The sequence below is a fragment of the Neomonachus schauinslandi genome, chromosome 15 (assembly GCF_002201575.2).
Source record: "Neomonachus schauinslandi chromosome 15, ASM220157v2, whole genome shotgun sequence".
Taxonomy (NCBI): domain Eukaryota; kingdom Metazoa; phylum Chordata; class Mammalia; order Carnivora; family Phocidae; genus Neomonachus; species Neomonachus schauinslandi.
In genome coordinates this window covers 59,232,195-59,251,263 of record NC_058417.1, presented here as the reverse complement: position 1 = coordinate 59,251,263, position 19,069 = coordinate 59,232,195, and the positions used below count along the sequence as shown (strand labels likewise).

Sequence of the window (19,069 nt, the reverse complement as noted above, 5' to 3'; positions counted from 1 at the left end):
TAACTCTAGTCCAGATCCTCCATCTCTAGTCCAGATCCCCCATCTCTGGTCCATATCCCCATCTCTATCTAGTCCAGATCCCCCATCTCTAACTCTAGTTCCAGATCCTCCATCTCTACTCTGGATCCCCCATCTCTAGTCTGGATCCCCATCACTAGTCCAGAACCCCCTTTTCTAGTCCAGATCCCCATCTCTAGTCCAGATCCCCCATCTCTAGTCCAGATTCCCATCTCTAGTTCACATCTTCCATCTCTAACTCTAGTCCAGATCCCCATCTCTAGTCCAGATCCTCCATCTCTAGTCTGGATCCTCCATCTCTAGTCCAGATCCCCCATCTCTTGTCCAGTTCTTTTTCTTTTTAACTTTTTTTTTTAAATAATCTCCACACCCAATGTGGGGCTTGAACTCATGGCCCTGAGATTGAGTTGCATGCTCTCCTGACTTCCACCCAGTGCCACAGGGGCTGTGATGGAGGATGTGACACCACCCCAAGGTGGGCACAGTTTGGAGGTGAAAAGGGGAGCAACTCAGTTATCCCCTTATCCTAAGTCTGGAACCAGGGGATTTCACAAAGAGGCAGGACCTCTCCCAACACAAGGAGAGTGTGAAGAGTGACCGACAGATGCCTGTGAGTGAGGGGAGGGCCGCCCAGAGCCTGGGGGGAAGATTTTGGTGGGGGGAGAGCTTTGGGCAGTGGGAAGAGAAGCCTGGAGCCCCAGCCAGTGCCCATCTTGGAGCCCATGCCCTCAGTGAGCACAAACTCCAGCCTCCCTTGGAGGACACAGCAGAAGGTGGAGGACAGATCTAGGGACCACGGGAGGATGCCGGTGGTGGTAGGGAGTCCATGACACTTCCTAGCTTGTCTTGTAGCCAGTTCATTGCACATTAGAAAAACATACATATAAATAGCACATCTAACAATCACTACAGATGTGTATTTCTTAAGGTGAGGCTAGAGTAGATAATACGATTTTAAAAATTAGTCAATGTAAAATAATTGTTAGGATTGGGGGAGACCTGGTGTATTAGAAGCTGCAGAGGCTGGGAGCTGGTGGGGCGGGGAGGCTGATGAGGCCTGGGAGGCTGGCGGGGCGGGCCCCGGTTGGTATGCTTCCCTCAGCAGGCAGACGAAATACCTGAGAGCAGAGGGTGACCAGGCCAGGACTGCCTGGGGCTCGGGGCACCCCGCACCCCATCTCCTCCAGGCGCCGTGCCCTGATTGCAGAAGGTCAGCATCTCCCACACCCAGCTGCCTCATGTGACGGAGCGAGGCTGCCTGCCTTTTGCTTTCCTTTTGCTCGTCAACACACACACACCCTCTCAAAGTCCAGGGGGGCAGGTCATCTTCGCTGAGGTGACCAACTCTCCATGTCGCCTGGTCCGAGTGAGGACCAGAAGGGAGACCCTGGCGGGGAGGCCGCTCAGGTCCACAGACACTAATCACCCGCTGTATGCAGAGCACATTTGAGGGCCTGAGGGGGTCACAGAGAGGGTGTGTGTGGGGGTGTGTGGCTGTGTCTCAGGGGGCAGGGAGCCTGCCTGAGATCGCAGAAGACCCCACAGAGACGGCCCTGGCTCTGCGTGGAGTGAGGCCCTGGTGCAGGATTGTGAAATAGCCCATTCATTTGTTTATTCTCAGTCAACATCCCGACAGTTTACTTGGAACTCGAAACATGCCTCTAAGTTTATTGAGAAGGGTAAATACCCGGCAATGGTCAGGACAATGGTATGATGAGACGGGTTTCGAGGGGAAGGGCCTCGTTCCAAGTACTGCAGACCCGCGGGCGTCCCCTGCCTTTTCGCTGAGTCCTGAGGTCGCGCCTGATGCCTGGGGTGCAGATACATGCACGTCTGGACAGAGGGCACAGCGGCACATCCGCTGGGCATTCAGTGCACACCAGGCCACCAATGGGAGGCTCACTCAGCACCCAGGACGTGGGGCTGGCCGTCCCGGTGCCCGTCTGCCTCTGGTTCCCGTGCGAATCCTGCACGTTACGCTGGGGACACCGGCCCGCTGGCTTGGGTGCGCCTTCGCCTATCCGAGCAGGGCTGGAGCCTGGGTCAGGTGGCCTCCCCTGGAGTGTGCTCTCTCACCTCCAGCCAGAGGAGAGCTTGGCCTGCCCCCTTCCACCGCCAACACTGGGGGACCCCGACCCACGTCGGAGCGCCAGGGAAGCGTGGGCACCCGAGGCTGTGCTGAGCTTGGCCTGGGGCAGCAGAGAACAGACAGGTGCACCCACCACCGGGAGGGAAGCCCTGGCCCCCGTCACAGGAGGGGGACCCTGGGAAGCTCAGGGAAGACTTGAGGGAACTGCAAAGGCCCCTGCGGACTGTTCTCGAAGCTGGAGACCAGAAATACCACAGGGCCTGCCTAGGGCCTCCTCCACGGCCCGGCCAGAGGCGAGACGCCACAGACAGTGCTAGGACCCGCGGCTCTGTGGTAGCCCTGCGCACGGCCCGGCTCAGGGGTAGGGCAGCGCCCGCACAGATCTCTCCCTCAGGCTGACACGGAGGGCTCTGGCCACCGGCCTGGGAGAGGCCACCGGGATCAGCAAGGATGCCTGTGGGCCACTGGGCACCATTTTAAGAGGATTTGTGTAAGGGGGTGAAAGAAAGGAAGAAAAAACGTGTGTCTTCCAATTCAAGAGAAGTTATCTTGTAATAATGCTTGGGGAAAACTGAGCAGATCTTATCCGAGGGGCCAGGAAAAGCCCCAGCACAGGGAGTTTTGAATCCTCTTTCTAGAACTTTCCATCCACATAAGCAACGTTTAATGAGCTGTTTGTGCCTGATCTTGGCGATTGCTGACAAGCATCGAAACCAACAAGGCTGCCACTGGATCACATCCAGCTGTGAAATCTCCGCGTCTTTCATGTTATTCAGAGCAGATTCATTCGGGCAGGATCCGAGCAGCTGCCCCTCTCCACTCATCAGCAAATTCTGGTTCTAAGAAGAAAATTGATTTCAGTTATGTTAATAATATTCTCGTGGAGAAACAAACCTGTAAGGAAAGATAAACAGAGCAGAGGAGAGAACCTGCCTTCCAGGGTGAACACAGCCAAAAAAGCTACTGGAAACTTTGGGGTTGGCAGCGTCCAGGGCGAGTCGCCCACGGGCAGAGGCGGAATGGAGGGGACGGGGTGTACCACTCTCAGGATGCCTTGGGCACAGCCCACTTTCTTGGAAGAAAGCAGCGTTGGACCCTGTCACGCGACCCTTGCAAAATGGCTTTGAGGTGATTCATGATTCGAATGTGGAAATCCAGTTTGGTGGTCCGTGGATTCCCCACGGTCTGGGAGGCTTCTGCAAAAGGACACCTCAAACAACAAACAAATAACACTTTACTTAAATGAAACCTTGAAGCTTTCAAGGAAAACACAGGATGACATAAACAGGTAGTCTTGTTATTCCAGAAACAATCCAAGGAGAAACGATGGAGTAGGAGCACGTTTGCCTTGCGGATAACAGTTTGTTTGTCTAAAACATAAGTCTCACAAACCTAAGGAGAAGACAGACAACCCGAGAAAAGTAGGCGGAGTTTGCAAGGGCCGCGGCAACATGGACACCCAAAGGGCGGGGGCCAGGGTGAGATGGCCATCCCGAGGCACCAGGCCCTGTCGGGGCCACAGGGACAGGCCTGGGGGGAGGGCGGCGCTGGGGGGCGGCCCTCATCAGGGTGCAGGCCCCGGGGAGTGGGGGGTTAGGCTTCCCCCAAAGGGCACGGCAAGGTGAGACCCAGATGCAGAGTAAGGTAACAGGACCCTGAACTCTCCCTCCACGCCCGGGGCTTGCGCGTGATTGTCTGGGTCCGGAGAAAGCTGGAGTCACTCGGTCACTGGGGTGCATGCAGCTGTAGGCTCAGGGGCAGGGGGTTGTGTGTGCATCCTGGGGCGGCTGTGACAAAGGACCACAAACTGGGGGTTCAAAACAACAGATGTCTGTTTTCTCACAGTGGTGGAGACCGGAAGCCCAAAATCAAGGTGTGGGCGGGGCCGCACGCCCTCCTGGGCTCTAAGAGAGGATCCTTGTGTCTTCCAGCTTCTGGTGGCCACACCCCAGTCTCTGTCCGCCTCATCCTGCGGCGTTCTCCCGGTGTGTCTCTGTCTCTGTCCAGATTTCCCTCTTCCTCTAAGGACACTAGTCATGTTGGAGTCAGAGCCCACCCTACTCCGATACGATCTTGTCCTAAGTAATTAGGGACGCAAAGACCCTCTCTCCAAATGAGGTCCCGTTCGCAGGCTGTGGGTGGGCATGTCTTTTGGGGGCCGCCATTCACCCCATACACACGGTATGGAGGGAGAGGGAGGGAGGATTGGGGCGGGGTATCTGTGATGAAGGATCTCATCGAATAGGCTTCGTGTCTGGGCGCAGGGAGACCCGTGAGAGCCGGGCACAGAGCAGCCCCAGCTTCTGCGGGGGAGGGCATCTTTCTGACGGTTCTTTCTTCCTCAGCTTCTCTCTGTTGCTTTTCCAAGTGTGGTGCACGTATACTGAGAAGAAAAACTGTCCTTCTTGCCTTACGTTCGAACTACAAACAAGTTTAGAAAAATCAAGCAAAGGGGTGCCTGAGGGGCTCAGTCGGTGGAGCATCTGACGCTTGATCTCAGCTCAGATCTTGATCTCAGGGTCGTGAGTTCAAGCCCCGTGTTGTGCTCCACACAGGGCGTACGGCCTACTTCAAAAAAAAAAGGGGGGGGGCGCCTGGGTGGCTCAGTCGGTTAAGCGACTGCCTTCGGCTCAGGTCATGATCCTGGAGTCCCAGGATCGAGTTCCGCATTGGGCTCCCTGCTCGGCAGGGAGTCTGCTTCTCCCTCTGACCCTCCCCCCTCTCATGCTCTCTCTCTCTCATTCTCTCTCTCAAATAAATAAATAAAATCTTTAAAAAAAAAAACAAAAAACTATGAGACACCGCTTCACACCCATTAGGACAGTTATCTTTTTTTAAAGATTTTATTTTGGGGGGCACCTGGGTGGCTCGGTCATTAAGCGTCTGCCTTCGGCTCAGGTCATGATCCCGGGGTCCTGGGATCGAGCCCCGCATCGGGCTCCCTGCTCAGTGGGGAGCCTGCTTCTCCCTCTCCCTGTGCCACTCCCCCTGCTTGTGCTCTTTCTCTCTGACAAATAAATAAATAAAATCTTTTTTAAAAATTCTTACATGTTGAGGCACCTGGGTGGCTCAGTCATTAAGCATCCGCCTTCGGCTCAGGTCATGATCCCAGGGTCCTGGGATCGAGCCCCACATCGGGCTCCCTACTCAGCGGGAAGCCTGCTTCTCCCTCTCCCACTCCCCCTGCTTGTGTTCCCTCTCTCGCTGTGTCTCTCTCTGTCAAATAAATAAATAAAATCTTTAAAAAAAAAAAAGGGTGGGGAAGAAAAGTCAAGCAAAGGAAGTGGGGAGACAGCAGCACCAGCCCCCACCCCGGGCCCTCCTGGAATGTGGCCACGCCTGGTGAGGCCTGTGTGACTCAGCTCCCGGGTGAGTTACACCCCCATTGTCCCGGGGCTGGGCCTGGCAAGATTGCAAAGGGAGCCCCACCTACCAGAAACAGCCCCTGTAGCCTGTTATACCACCAGAAACTACTGAATCAGGGGCGCCTGGGGGGCTCGGTCGGTTCAGCGACAGACCCTTGGTTTCGGCTCAGGTCATGATCTCGGGGTCGTGGGATCGAGCCCCGAGTGTGGCTCCATGCTCAGCACACAGTCTGCTTCTCTCTCTCTCTCCATCTCCCTCTGCCCCTCCCCCTGCTCGTGCGCTCTCACTCTCTCTTTCTCAAATAAATAAAATCTTAAAAAAAAAAAAAAGAAACTACTGAATCAAGCTTCTCTGGGTTTTAGGAATGAACAGAGGGGCAAAAGCAATGGAAAGTCAGGGAGTGATTCCCCAGGGGCTTGGGAAGGGGCGTGCCCTGGGTGCATGTCAGGGTCCAGGTCAGAGCTTGGCATGAGCCTCCTGGGCACCGATCGCTGGCCTGGCCTGCACCAGGGGTAAGAAAGGCACCCGAGGACCGCAGCGAGCAGCTCTGGGCCCTGGGCACTGTTACGTTCAACAGGTATCCATCCATGGACGGACAACTGCCCGGCGGGTGGGTAGCAGTTTCTCCTAACTTGTGAAATTTAGGAACACAGCTACTAGAACATTCCTAAGATGCCGGGCACATACAGCACATTGGCCAAAACCCTCGGTCGCAGGGACTCAGGGTCAGGGTCCTTGGGAGGAGGGCACATACGCACACAGGGGCCACTCGGCTCAGCACAGGTCCTCGCCCCCGGGAGCCCAGACCACCAGGACACCTGCGGGCACACCACACCCTGTATGCAACCCACCCCGGGACCCCAGAGCCCCGTGTGGATTGTGAGGGAAGGAAAGCCTCCATCCATCAGCCTGGCCGTCGTCTGTCTGTCTGTCTGTCCCTCCTTATCTGTCTCTGGGGAGGACAAGCCGGCTTGGGCCAGGCCTGGGCCCATGTGCACAACCCATGCCAGGGTCCCCTCCCCACCCCCCCGAGGGTGGCGCCCACCCAGAGCCCCTGGGGCTGTACCACTCAGGAGGCCAGGAGCGCAGGTGCTTTGCATTTAACATTCTTGAAACTCTCTTCCCGTCCCAAATTAGACGTTTCTTTCAAAAGCTGGGTCTAGCCATTTTCCTTTCATGGTGAGATTGTGCGGGGCAGGGTGGGCCTTCTCTTGCTGCTCCAAGGCCCCCAGATCAGCGGGTTTTCACGTAAGACCCCACCGGGAAACCCGCCAGGAACCCCCAGGCTGGCTGATGGGGTCAAGATGGGAGGACAGGCCCGCCTGCTCAGGCCCCCGGGGGTCTGGGGAGCTCGACGCAGCAGCACAGAATGGGGGTGCTCTGTGGCCCTGGTGGGGCTGGGGTCATTCCTGCCAGCGTGACTCCCCTTACTGGGGTCAGGACTGGGCCTGGTCACCGGTGGCCCCACGTGCCTGGAGGCCATTAAGTTCAAAGTTCCCTGGTGCCCCATTCTCCCCGAATGACCTGAGCCAAAACCAAGGGTCTGTCGCTGAACTGACCGAGCCCCCCAGGCGCCCCTGAATTCAAAACCAGAGTCCCGACCGTATGACATTCTGGAAAAGGCAGAACTATGGAGACACGAGGAAGACCAGGGGTTGCCGGGTGTCAGGGGAAGGGGATGAGCAGGTGGAGCCCAGGGTTTTAGGACAGCTCTGTGGGGGACATAATGATGGATGCAAGTCATTATGCATTTGTCCAAACTCCCCTTGTGTTCAACGCACGAGTGAGCCGTGAAGTATGCGAAGTAGGGACTTCAGGCAATGACCACGTGTCCACGGATTGTGATGTGTGAGCCGCGACAGCACTCACACGTATCAACTCTGCACTTTCTGCCCAATTATTCTGTAAATCTAAAACAAAAAGTCTGTTATTATTATTTTTCAATCAAAAGGTCAACCAATGGTCTGGCAAGCAATTTTAAAATACTTTTGAATAGGGGTGCCTGGCCAGTTCAGTCAGAACGCGGGACTCTTGGTCTCGGGGTTGTGAGTTCGAGCCCCACGCTGGGTGCAGCGTTGATTTAAAAATAAAATCTTAAAAACGAATATATAAAATAAAATACTTTTAAATAGTTTGATCAGAAAAAATGTCACATTTAATGGAGACCAAGAGGGTCTCGGAAGCCTGCAGTGGGCGTTTGCGTGGGAGGAGACGGAAGGCCCACTGTGCGAGTCCCCCAGGAGGGCTCCTTTTGTTGACAAGAGCGTGTCCCCTAAGGGGGTCCCAAAAGGCAGCAGGGTCCCCCAGCCAAGGAAAGTGCGAGGGCAGGGAGGTCTGGGGATGGTGCCAGATCCCGAGTGGGCATGACCCGTGTCCACAGGAGCACAGTTCAGGCCAGTTTTGCACATGTTATTATGATCCTGATGCTGTCAGCAGGTCTCTCTCCCAGTGGCTTCCCTCCTGGCTTGTCTGTGTTTCTTGTCTGTCTGTCTATCTGTCAGCGGCCAGCACCGTGTACATTATAAAGGTACAGAGAAAGTGCAGGAAAAGAGGCGGGGGGGGGCTCTGGCATCCGTGCACAGCTGATCAGGGAGGAGCTCAGGACTGCTGCCCGCCCCTGGCCAGGCTGCAGCCCAGGAGACCTCTGACCGTGTGGCTTTCCTTCCTCCAGAGAGGGTCCCAAGAACCAATGAGGAGGACGCGGGACCCCTGAGGCCTCCCTGTCCTGCTGGCCGTGCCGACCTTGACATTCCCCCTCTCGGTGCCCCAGATGCTCTGGACCATCCTCCTGGCCGCCTCCCTGAGTGCTCAGAATGGAAGTAAGTCTCAGGATCCCACCCTGTCTGCTGGGGGGCCCAGCGAGGGGGTGGGGGAGGGCGAGGCAGGGGTGGGAGGAGCAGATCCACATCAGGCCCAGGTGGCGTCCATGGCCCTGAGGAGAGGGGCTGGCCCAGCACCCCTGGGCCATGATGGGATGAGCCACGTTCCCCCATGGATGGCAGACGGGGATACGCGCTCCAGCACCCAGTGATGACCGTCAGAACATGGGGGTGGCCAAGAGCGTGTCCAGGTTCCAAGGGAAAGAGGGTCCTGGCCAGTCAGTGACAAGTCCTGTAGCCAGAGGAGGGGCAGCAGGACAAGCCTGAGGATTCTCTGTCTCCGCTCTGGTACCGGATCCCTCCTTGGGCCAGCAGCTCCAGCATCCCCTGGGAGCTTGTTAGAAATGCAGACTCTCGGGACACGCTCGGCCCTGCAGAATCAGGACCAGTCCACGCACACGGCTCTAGGTCAGGGCAGTGCAGGCAGCCCCCTGAGGGGCTCCTCAGACATGCCGGTTCCAAACCGGTGGAAGAGAATCACGGGCAGAGGGAGCTTCTGTAACTGCACCAGCAGTTCCCAGGTGCGGTCAGGGTGGGGCATCCCCAGGCCGGATCATTAGCACGTCTGGGATTGGCAGGAAACCCATGAGCCGCAGAGGCCCCTCGTCCTGGAGCCCCTGCTCCTGGGCATTGGACAGATGAGGGCAGTCCTGCCCGGCCCTCCGGGGCTCCAGCCCGGCCCTCCGGGGTTCCTGCCCTGCCCTCCGGGGTTCCTGCCCGGCCCTCCGGGGCTCCAGCCCGGCCCTCCGGGGTTCCTGCCCGGCCCTCCGGGGTTCCAGCCCTCTGCCGGGGTTCCTGCCCGGCCCTCTGGGGTTCCTGCCCGGCCCTCCAGGGTTCCTGCCCGGCCCTCCGGGGCTCCAGCCCGGCCCTCCGGGGTTCCTGCCCGGCCCTCCGGGGTTCCAGCCCTCTGCCGGGGTTCCATCCCGGCCCTCTGGGGTTCCTGCCCGGCCCTCCAGGGTTCCTGCCCGGCCCTCCAGGGTTCCAGCCGTCTGCCGGGGTTCCATCCCGGCCCTCTGGGGCTCCTGCCTGGCCCTCCAGGGTTCCAGCCCTCTGCCGGGGTTCCATCCCTGCCCTCTGGGTTTCCAGCCTGGCGCTCCGGGGTTCCTGCCCCGCCCTCCGGGGTTCCAGCCCTCTGCTGGGCTCTGACAGCCCGAGTCAGGCCCCCCATGGGTGTGATGACAGCTCCTGCAACCAGGGTGGAGGGCTCTGTCCCGGCCTGGGGTCCCCCACCCAGCGGCCCCTCTATAGGTGGAGCGGGGGTGCTTTAGAGTTGTTTGAATTTTTATGACAGGTGTGTGTTTATGCAGCACTTTGACGATTTTGTAAAGATGCAGAAAAGGCATTTTATTTTTTTATTTAAATTCAATTAATTAACATATAATGTATTACCGGTTTCAGAGGTAGAGGTCCGGGATTCATCAGTCTCATACCACACCCAGTGCTCATCACATCACGCGCCCTCCTTAGTGCCCGTCACCCAGTGGCCCTATGTCCCCTCCCCTCCCCGCCAGCAACCCTCAGTTTGTCTCCTATGATTGAGTCTCTTATGGTTTGTCTCCCTCTTTGGTTTCATCTTGTTTTATTTTTTCCTCTCTTTCCCTATGCTCCTGTTTTGTTTCTTAAATTTCACATATGAGTGAAATCATATAATTGTCTTTCTCTGATTGACTTACTTCACTTCTCATAATATCCTCCGGTTCCGTCCACATCGTTGCAAGTGGCAAGACTTCATTCTTCCTGATGGCTGAGTTGTATTCCATTGTCTACATAGCCCACCTCGGCAGAGAAGGCATTTTAAAACCCCCCCTCAGAACAAACACTCCAGTGGCTGAGGGGGACAGTGGGGAGACTCAGGTCAAGTTCCTGCCGTGGACAGGCATGTGGTGGTCTTCCGTCCATGGGGCCTTGACTGGCCCCGCTGTAGCCCCCTTCTGGGACACGGGGAGCTTCCCGCTGGCTCCCACGGGCTCCCTGAATCGAGCTCTCCCTCTCCACTCTGCCGCCCGCCAGCCCGTGCCCGCCGGCTGAGCTGCCCCGCTGGCTGCGCTCACAAGGTACCAGCTGTGACTGTGGCCTGGGGGGAGCCCACTGCCCCCCGACACTCCGGGTGGGCTAGGCAGAGCTTCCACCTCAACACACCCTCGTTCCCGTGGGCATCCAGGGCCCCTGGCACGTGGCCACACGTGCACCTGCCACGCTGTGTGGACTTGGTGAGATGCGCTGAACAGTGGGCTCACCCAGCACATGGTGTGCCCAGAGCTCATGCCGCTCTCTGGCGTCTGTCCGCCTGTGTCCAGTCCCCGGTGGCAACTGCCGCAGCAGGACAGGACGATGGCTGGGCCGGCTGGCTCTCATCGCGTGGGGCGCCGGCTGCCGCGTGCCGGCGCCCCAGGTCCCCGGCTGTCAGAGTTCGCCCAGATCGTGCAGTGAGTCTGGCAACGGGTGAATGTGCTCCAGGACTCGGCCTCCCAAGATGGTGGGGCTGGTTCCACAGCCGGCAGGGGAGGTGGGGGTCCGTGCTCGCCTCTGACACCGGCGGCGTCGGTGTCCTGCAGGAGCCGGGGACCTTCCTTGTGGATCCGGATGTGCACACCTGGCCCAGGACCCTGGGGATGGTGAGGCGGCTGCAGGCCCGGCCGAGACTCAACCACACTCGCGTGAGTGGGCAGAGCGTGCACGTGCCTCCTTCTGCCCCAGAGTCCACCTGCGAGGAAGGGGGCTCTGGGGGATGTGCCCAGGCACAGTGACAGGCCACACCAGCCGCGCGGGGGACGTACATGCACGCGCACACAGCCTCCTGCTTTATTTCTGTGTTGTTTTCCCCCTCGAGGCGCGTGCTGATCTGTCTGATCGATGTGTATGTAGCTCACCGTGTTCTCCACTACCCTGAGCCGGGCCCGTGTGCCCCTGGGGGCCTTGCCTTGTCACCGTCCCTCCCTCTGCCCCAGGGAGGGTGGTCAGTGGACGTCCTGAGGCCCAGCCATGACCCGTGTGTGACCTGTCCCCTGCACACAGAATGGGACAACCCCATCTGCACCGAAGGAGTGGTTTCCGTGTCCAGAGGGGAGCGTGCCGTGATGGCCTGCAACATCTCCAACCCCTTCCTCAGCGTGGCCATCTACCTGAGCTCCCACGGGAAGAACTTCAAGCCCGTCCTCAGCATGCGGCCCCCAGGATGCTTCTGCCAAGGAGGCTGGCGGCTCCAGGTTCAGGGAAGCGTGGCCCAGCTGGTGATTGATGACGCGAGCCACACCCAGGCAGGATCCTACAAGTGGTATCTGCAAGGTCTGCAGAGGAATATCAGAGTCACCACACTGAACGTGTCAGGTGAGGGGCGGCACCTTCATCCCCCCACCCTACCTATCTGGGAGGGGCAGCGGGGGGCGGGAGCAGTTCTCTTCCCCCTGCAGAAGTGCAGAAGTGCAGAAATGCTCAGGGCCGCTGGATGGGGCCCACAGAGGGCAGGCCTGCGTTCCAGCAAAGCAGAATGAAACAAGACAGGCCTCCGCTCCTCCAAGGACCTGTACCCCAAGGGGGCTCAGGCTGGGGGGCTGCCCTGTCCGGCGAGGAGGCTAGGCCCATGCACCTCTCTCCCGTTGCACCCCAAACCTCCTCCCACTCGCTACCTCTGGGGTGGGATTCCACCTGCAATGCCAGTGCTCCCCGAGGCCCCTGCAGAGCTTGGTCTGCCCCTGAAGGTCCTGCCTTCCCGCCCTCACTCAGAGGCCCCATGATCCCCCGTTTCTCCAGCCAGCCCCAAGCTAGCCCGAGCTGGCCCCGCTGCCCCAGCCTTGCCCTGGACATTGCCCACCTGAAGAGCCCAGTGGTCCCCCAGACCAGGGCCTCCCCTCCGACCAATCCACACCCATCCCCCCACCTCCTGCCGACCCCTCAGGTGAGCAGTTCCCCACTTTCCCTCCATTTGGAGTAATGCTCCCTGTCCCCACACCCCCTCCAGGACACTGCTCAAACCCACAGGCACCACCCCCCCACCCAGTTCCTGAGCTGTGGGGTGCCTGAGAACGGTGCCCCCAGCCTGGCCAGGCCCGGGGAAGGGACCCAGCGAGCCCTCTGTGGACTCCTGGTACCCTGGTCTCATCTGATGCCTGGTCTCACCTGCATCAGGGGCAGAGTCCCAAGACCTGAAGGTGAGAGGACGCCCGCTCTTCACACATCCCTACAGTAGGTGTTTGTACCCTACACCCAGGTCCCCCCAGGCTGTCCCCATCCTCCGTGCCAACACCCCTGTCCATCCTGCACACTGCCCCTGCCCCCTGCCCTTGGGGGTGGTGTCTCCCTCAAGGGTGCACTCAAGGCAGGCAGTGATTCCTCGTGAGTGAACAAATGATGTCCCCCTCCCCCCGCTTCCCACAGGCCCAGAGACGCCATGCCCGTCCAAGGCCGGAGACCAGTTCAGGGTGGCCCCTGTGGTCATCAGCATCATTGCCAGCCTCGTTTTCCTGGTGGTCATCGTGTTAGTCTGCACCAGAGGCAGACTGCCCTATTCCCACCAGAAGTGCTCAGGGCCCCAGGTATGAGGCCTTGCACCTAGTCTGTGGGCTGGTGGGGGTGGGCGTCACCCCAGGCCCAGAGAGCACGCGCCCCTCCCTCAGGGGACCCCAGCTGGCTGTGGCAGGTGCCTCCCTCCTGGTCAGGCCCACTGGGTCCCCAAAGCACTCATTTGTCCCAGGACACCCTGGGGGCAGCACAGAGAGGCTGGACTTCCTGCTCCTTCCGGGAGACCTAGGACGCGTGGCCCGGTGGGTACGTCTGCATGTGTGTGAGCACACGTGACCTAAGCCCACACAGATTCTAGCACGACTCGCATCCTTCCCTCCCTCCTCAGGAGAGATGGCTCTGAGCTGGAAGACGGAGGGCCTGTGAGGAGGGTGATAAACAGGCCTGAAACCCAGAACCGACTGTAGGAGTCCTGCCCCACTCTGAGGCCACCAGCACCCGCACTCACCCCCCAGGAGTGGAGCCCCGTGTGCCCCACCTCCATCTGGTTGACAGATGCCCAGGAACCACGCAGCGGTGGCAGACAGAAGCAGCCCCTGTCCCTGCCTGCTGGCACCGGAAACCTGCTCAGCCCTTCAGCCCAAGGAGCAAGCTCTCTGCCCACCCTGGGGCGGGGGGTGGGCAGGGGGAGAGGACGCGACTCAGGCTGGCAGCTGCTTCTCCTCGGCCTTCCCCCCCATCCCCACCCCGGGCCAGTGGCTGGCTCCTCCCCACCTCAGCCTTCCACAGGTGTCTCAGCTCCCCGACTCCCCCTCAGCAGACTCTGTGGTCAAAAATGGGAAAATCTCGGGCGCCTGGGTGGCTCAGTTGGTTAAGCGACTGCCTTCGGCTCAGGTCATGATCCTGGAGTCCCTGGATCGAGTCCCGCATCAGGCTCCCTGCTCCGCAGGGAGTCTGCTTCTCCCTCTGGCCCTCCCCCCTCTCGTGTGCTCTCTCTCTCTCATTCTCTCTCTCAAATAAATAAATAAAATCTTTAAAAAAATTAAAAAAGGGAAAATCTCAGGGGTGCCTGGATGGCTCAGTCGGTGACTCAGTGGTTAAGCATCTGCCTTCGGCTCAGGGTCCTGAGATTGCGCCCTGCTCAGCGGGGAGTCAGCTTCTCCTTCTCCCTCTGCCTCTCCCCTGGCTTATGCCCTCTCTCTTCCTCCCTCCCTCTCTCTCTCAAATAAAAAAATTAAAAATCTTTAAAAAAAAGGGGAGGATCTCAACTTCCGAAACATTTGACCTCAAAGAACCTCTCCCTTCTCTGCCCCATCAGGGCCAGGGGTCTGGGCTTCCAGCCTCAGGTGCGGAAGGCACACACTGTTGTACCCTTGCAGATGCCCCAGCGTGGGTCTGAAGTTGGTCTTGGGCGCCATCCTGTCTTTGCACTGGGCAAGAACAAGTTTGGCAATCCCTCCAGCCAGCAGTCCTGGAGTCAAGCTGCGGCGGATGGAGGCCTGGGGTGGAGCGCCGCCCCCCCCCACCACGAGGGGGCGCGGTACCAGAGCCCCTCTCGTAGGGAGGCGGACAGGTGGCACCTGGCAGTCAGGTGTCCACACAACCCTCCCCACCCCCGACCTCCCAGCCCCAGGGTTCCCTTCCCCCACCTGCCCACCTGCCCGCCCTTCCCCATCCCAAACCTGTTTTGTCAGATGTCTTCATAATCACAACTGTGAAACTCCATGAAATGGATTCTTAAGAGGGACACACAGGTTTTTTCTAAACTACACATTCAGTGCTCTGAAAACCCATAACCCTAATCCTTACGATGAATAAAATAAATCAACCAAGAAATCATCAAATGACCTGAGAAATACACATTTTTTAAGTGGGGAAGAACATAAAAACCAAAAGAAGCTGCTTCCTGTCTTAAAGCACTAAAAAAGCAGAAGGCGTCGAAAGATGCCAATGGGGGGGGGTCCTCCCTCACTGCGGAGAGCCCCAGACTGGAGGCCCTACCTGTGCCTTGACTTCGGCCTAGGCCTACAGGGAAGTCCCGGGCCTGGGTCTTTGACTGTTTTCATTTTCTCCTTGCTGCTTGTATTTCCGAGGGTTTCTCTAAGGAGATTGAGTTCTGGGGCCTTTCAACGCCCTCCCTCCAGGCTCCGCCCCGGCCTCCTGCGGCCCCGCCCCCGCCCTCCAGGCCCCGCCCCTGCCTCCAGGGCCCTCCCCGCCCTCCGGGCCCCGTCCCCACAATGTAGGGGTCACTGAATTGTAGGCCAGATTTCTGGGCATAAATCAGGTTCAGCAGGAAGTGACCCAGAGGACCCAGGGCATCTGAAGCCTGAACCCACCCCACCCAGGACTCCCCTGGCTTTCTCCTGGTCCTGCCCCCCACCTCGGGCCTGTGGGACACAGCAGGAGTGGGGGACCGGGACAACTGGTCACCCACTGGGCACTCAGCAGGACAGTGTGGAGGGGGTGAGGACTGCCCCTCCCAGCCTGGCCCTCAGCACCTCCCCTTGCCCGTGGCGCCGCCTCCAGGGAGCCCTCCTGGAGTGCCTGGGCCACCAGTCACCGCCTCCCGCCCTTGCATCCTTGCCTGGGGGGTTGGGGGCGGTGCCTGCGAGCTGGTGGCACGCAATTAAGTGCTGCAGACAGGAAGAGTCTGAGCCGGCCGTGAGAGGGGGCCCTGCCTTTCCCTTGTCGCTGGGTCTGTGGTGGGCAGGGCGGTGGTGAGCATGGCCCCAGAGCTCCCACGGCTCCCTGTGCGCCTCACACTCGCCTGTACCCTACTCAGGGCTCTGGCCACCCAAGGTAAGCCCTCCCCATGTCCCCACTGTGCTCCCCCAAAGTGGGCTCTGTGCCCCCACCTGGGGATGCTCCTTCCTGGGAAGGGGGTGGTCTGGGGATGCTGAGTGTGACCTCCCCACAAAGCAACCCCCCCCCCGCCCCTGGTCAGTGACGTCTGGGTGCAGAATCACCACGGCTCTGGTCTCTTTCTTTGCTTAAATGTCTGGAGATTCTCTTTTCAGTAATTAGCGAGGTTGCCTTGGTTATGTGAGAATGTTGTCCTTTAAGTTTGCTTTTTAAAACAGATACATGTGCAAAGTTCTGCAATAAGACGGAAATATCAGTGCAGTGAGGTGGGGAGACTCAGCAGAAAAAAAAAAAAAAAAAAGAAGCTCCAGAATTCAGTTTGCTGAGAAGCTGATGTTTGGATTACATTAAGGAAGGTTCATGGGGATGCCGGGGTGGCTCAGTGAGTTAAGCATCTGCCTTCGGCTCAGGTCATGGTCCCAGGGTTCTGGGATAGAGTCCCGCATCGGGCTCCCTGCTCAGTGGGGGGGCCTGCTTCTCCCTCTGCCTGCCGCTCCCCCTTCTTGTGCTCTCTCTCTGACAAATAAAATAAAATAATAATAAAGAAGGTTCATGTTTGCACCAGGAAGCTGGTCCAGCTGGGCCCCGGGTAGGCAGACAGGGACACTTCTGGGTGTCCCTCAGACAAGCACAGATGTGTCCACCGCACAGAGCCACCAGCTCTAGGTGCCTGGAAATGGTGAGGACACTGAGGCAGCCAGCAATGGAAAGAGAGAGGAGACAGCACAGGCCCTCCGGCTATCTTGGGCGCAGTCTGTTAAGAGAGGGAGAAGGTGTAGGGTGGGCAAAAGTGGCCAGAGCTGCCCAGCGAAGAACCAGCTGCAGCCTGAACTTCCCCAGGGCCCCAGGGTGGGGAGAGGTCACAGGCAGCTGGCCCCCCGCGTGACCCCATCAGCGTTCGCACACGGCCCCTGGGGTGCTGGTGCCCAGGAGCAGCATCCAGTGAGATGCCTCCCTGTGGTGACATGGCCAGAGGGGGCTGTCCCAGGGCCCCTCTGTCCCTCCACCGTCCCCTGCAGAGAGAGGAGGGTCCCTGCCCCTCTGGCCAGGCTGTGGTGACAGCAGGGGTCCTTCCTGCAGAGGTGTGGCAGTTCCCCCCCTACACGATTGCCCCCGAGGGGGGCTCCATCAGCATCACCTGCTCCACGAGCGGGTCCCTGTCCGGGGTCTTCCTGGAGCAAAGGTTGCCGAAGCCCACCAGTGTGATTTACTATGAAGACAAGAAGCCGCCCACCATAGATGAGCGCTTCCGAGGTCGCGTTGCCTTCTCCGGGATGCAGCACAACCTGACCATCACCCTGAGCCACCTGCAGCTGTCTGACACTGGCGCTTATGCCTGCCAGGCGGTCATGGACGACGTGGTCTGGGGCCCTGACACCTTGGTGGTGGTGACAGGTAGGGAACATGCCTACCCTGGGACCCGCTCCACCTACCTGCTGGGCAGGCAGCTCCACCTGCCCTTGTCTGCCCCGACGTGTCCTCTACCCTTGCTTGAGTTGTTCATTCCAGCTCTAGCCCACTGCCTCCAGGAAGCCCCCTGGATTGCCCATTCCCTCACTCCAGAGCCCCTCTGTGAACCCCGAAGGCTCTCATGGAATCCACCACCTGCCACGTGACTCTCCACTCCTCTTCACAGAAAAAGTGCCCCAGGAAGCAGACATGTGCCAGAAGGCTCAGCTGATCTCTGCCCTCCCTGTGGTCCTGGCGATGAGCTTCTTCTTCCTCGGGCTGGGGATAGGGGCAGTGTGTGTGCTGAAGAAGACACAGGTCAGTGTGGACCCCCAGATCCCATCTGTGTCCCTATAAGCCAGCTCCTCTAAGAAAGCAGGGAGGGAAGGAGAGGGTTAAGCCCCAGAGAAACCCCAGGACACACCCATCCCCTCATCAGGGCCCCTGGGAGTTCTGAGGGTTCAGATGGCAGGGTCCAAGGTGGGAGGGAAACCCAGGAACTGGAGCCATGAGCAGGGACGGGCATGAGCCCAGGGGGATGACAGACATTGAGGGGCGAGCGGAGGGTCTAGGGAGATGTTCAGAGAGCTGGGGAGGCATGTGTGTGAGCCTGTGTGCGCGTCTGTGAGCATCGTGTGCACATGTACGTGTGAGTTGTAGGTGTGAGATTGGTGTGAGCAGGTGTGAACATGCACTGGGCGGGGGGTGACAGAGACAGGTGCCAGGAAGTGGTCAGCTCTGCCCTGGTCACTCACTTTCCTTTGCCCAGCTCCACATCACCTTGAGAAAGCCCACCCCCCCAGGTCCCTAGGGCAAGGTCCCTTTCATACTTCACCTCCCTGCCACTGCCCCCCTAGGCTCTGTTCCCACGCCCATCCTACCCCCCCTACCCACCCCCAGCCTGGGGCAGCTCGGGAAACCTCGGGGCTGCCCAAGGCCGCTTGTGAACTGACTTCATGTGGGCCCCGAGGCCCAGCAGCGTTTCAAGGGTGGAATCAAAAAGCTTCCTAAGGGGGTATGCATTGAAGAAAGAGGGTGCCCCAGAACGAGCTGGACCCTGTACAAAGAGGATAGGCTTTATCTTTCAGGTCAAGAAACTGTGCTGCTTGGAGGATAAGAACTCAGCATGTGTAGTGTACGAGGACATGTCCTATAGAGGCCAAAACAGGATGTCCACCCCCAACGAGTACCAGTGAGCCCAGCAGGCCCCCCCCAGGCCTCCCTCTGCCCAGGCGCAGCTCAAAGAGGACCGCCTGACCCAGTGAGGTCACACAGGCAGCTTCCTGCAGCCATCAACCTCCTGGCATCCCCGTGCCTTCTCCAGGAAGCCTTCCTTGCCTACCTTCTGCCTTCCAGGCTGCCCTGCCTGGCTGGTTCTGGCACCCTGGGCCCACCAGGGAGGAAGCTTCTGTGTCCTGATGCTTGCTGCCATTCCCCTCACACGGCAAGAGGGGCTTCTCTCTGTATGGACTTGGGCCCAGGGCCTGGTGGAGGGACAAGAGGGAGGGGAAGCCCAGTCCCCAACCCAGGCTTGCCAGAAATAAAGTGCTTCTTTTCTCCCCTTTCCGACTCCAGCTTCTATTTCTCAACCAGCTCAGAGCCAAGGAGGGAGAGGGCTTGACTGACTCCCCTCCCCAAATATCTTCCAGGACTTCTGCAGCCGGTGTGATTATGTGTGAGACCACTGAGGAAGGAGAGGAGCAAGGGGGCACTTCTGAACTCCAGGCCCCAGGGGGCCTCTATAGCCCTGGATGGGCTGCAGAAGGGGCAAATCAGCCAGTGTTCTCACCCACCTTTGTCAGGCTCCCCCCCCCCCACTGGGGTGCACACTAGCATGCACACATAACACTCTCTCTCTCAAATAAATAAATAGGGACACCTGGGTGCCTCAGGTGGTTGAGTGACCCCCTGTTGATTTGGGCTCAGGTCATGGTCTCTGGGGCGTGGG

At 59.0% G+C, this 19,069-nt stretch overlaps 2 protein-coding genes across 3 annotated transcripts in view; both read left to right on the top strand.

Moving 5' to 3' along the window:
• Window positions 1–13,715, top strand: part of SECTM1 (secreted and transmembrane 1) — a 16,378-nt gene extending 2,663 nt beyond the window's left edge. Inside the window, exons 2-7 of one of the 2 annotated variants that reach the window (XM_021680755.1) lie at window positions 8,145–8,292; window positions 10,908–11,009; window positions 11,368–11,679; window positions 12,478–12,534; window positions 12,727–12,884; window positions 13,199–13,715. In XM_021680755.1, coding sequence (XP_021536430.1) covers window positions 8,244–8,292; window positions 10,908–11,009; window positions 11,368–11,679; window positions 12,478–12,534; window positions 12,727–12,884; window positions 13,199–13,213 — 693 coding nt within the window. In that variant the 5' untranslated portion in view covers window positions 8,145–8,243 and the 3' untranslated portion in view covers window positions 13,214–13,715. Of the gene's footprint in view, window positions 1–8,144; window positions 8,293–10,907; window positions 11,010–11,367; window positions 11,680–12,477; window positions 12,541–12,726; window positions 12,885–13,198 lie in introns of both variants that reach the window. The other variant, XM_021680754.1, reaches the window with a different exon arrangement.
• A 1,732-nt stretch (window positions 13,716–15,447) lies between these two features.
• On the top strand, window positions 15,448–18,456 carry CD7 (CD7 molecule). Its single transcript, XM_021680756.1, has 4 exons — window positions 15,448–15,609; window positions 16,753–17,067; window positions 17,309–17,439; window positions 18,210–18,456. Exons 1-4 carry the CDS (start codon window positions 15,534–15,536, stop codon window positions 18,315–18,317), a joined length of 630 nt encoding a protein of 209 aa, XP_021536431.1. The 5' UTR covers window positions 15,448–15,533; the 3' UTR covers window positions 18,318–18,456.
• Window positions 18,457–19,069: the final 613 nt, after the last annotated feature.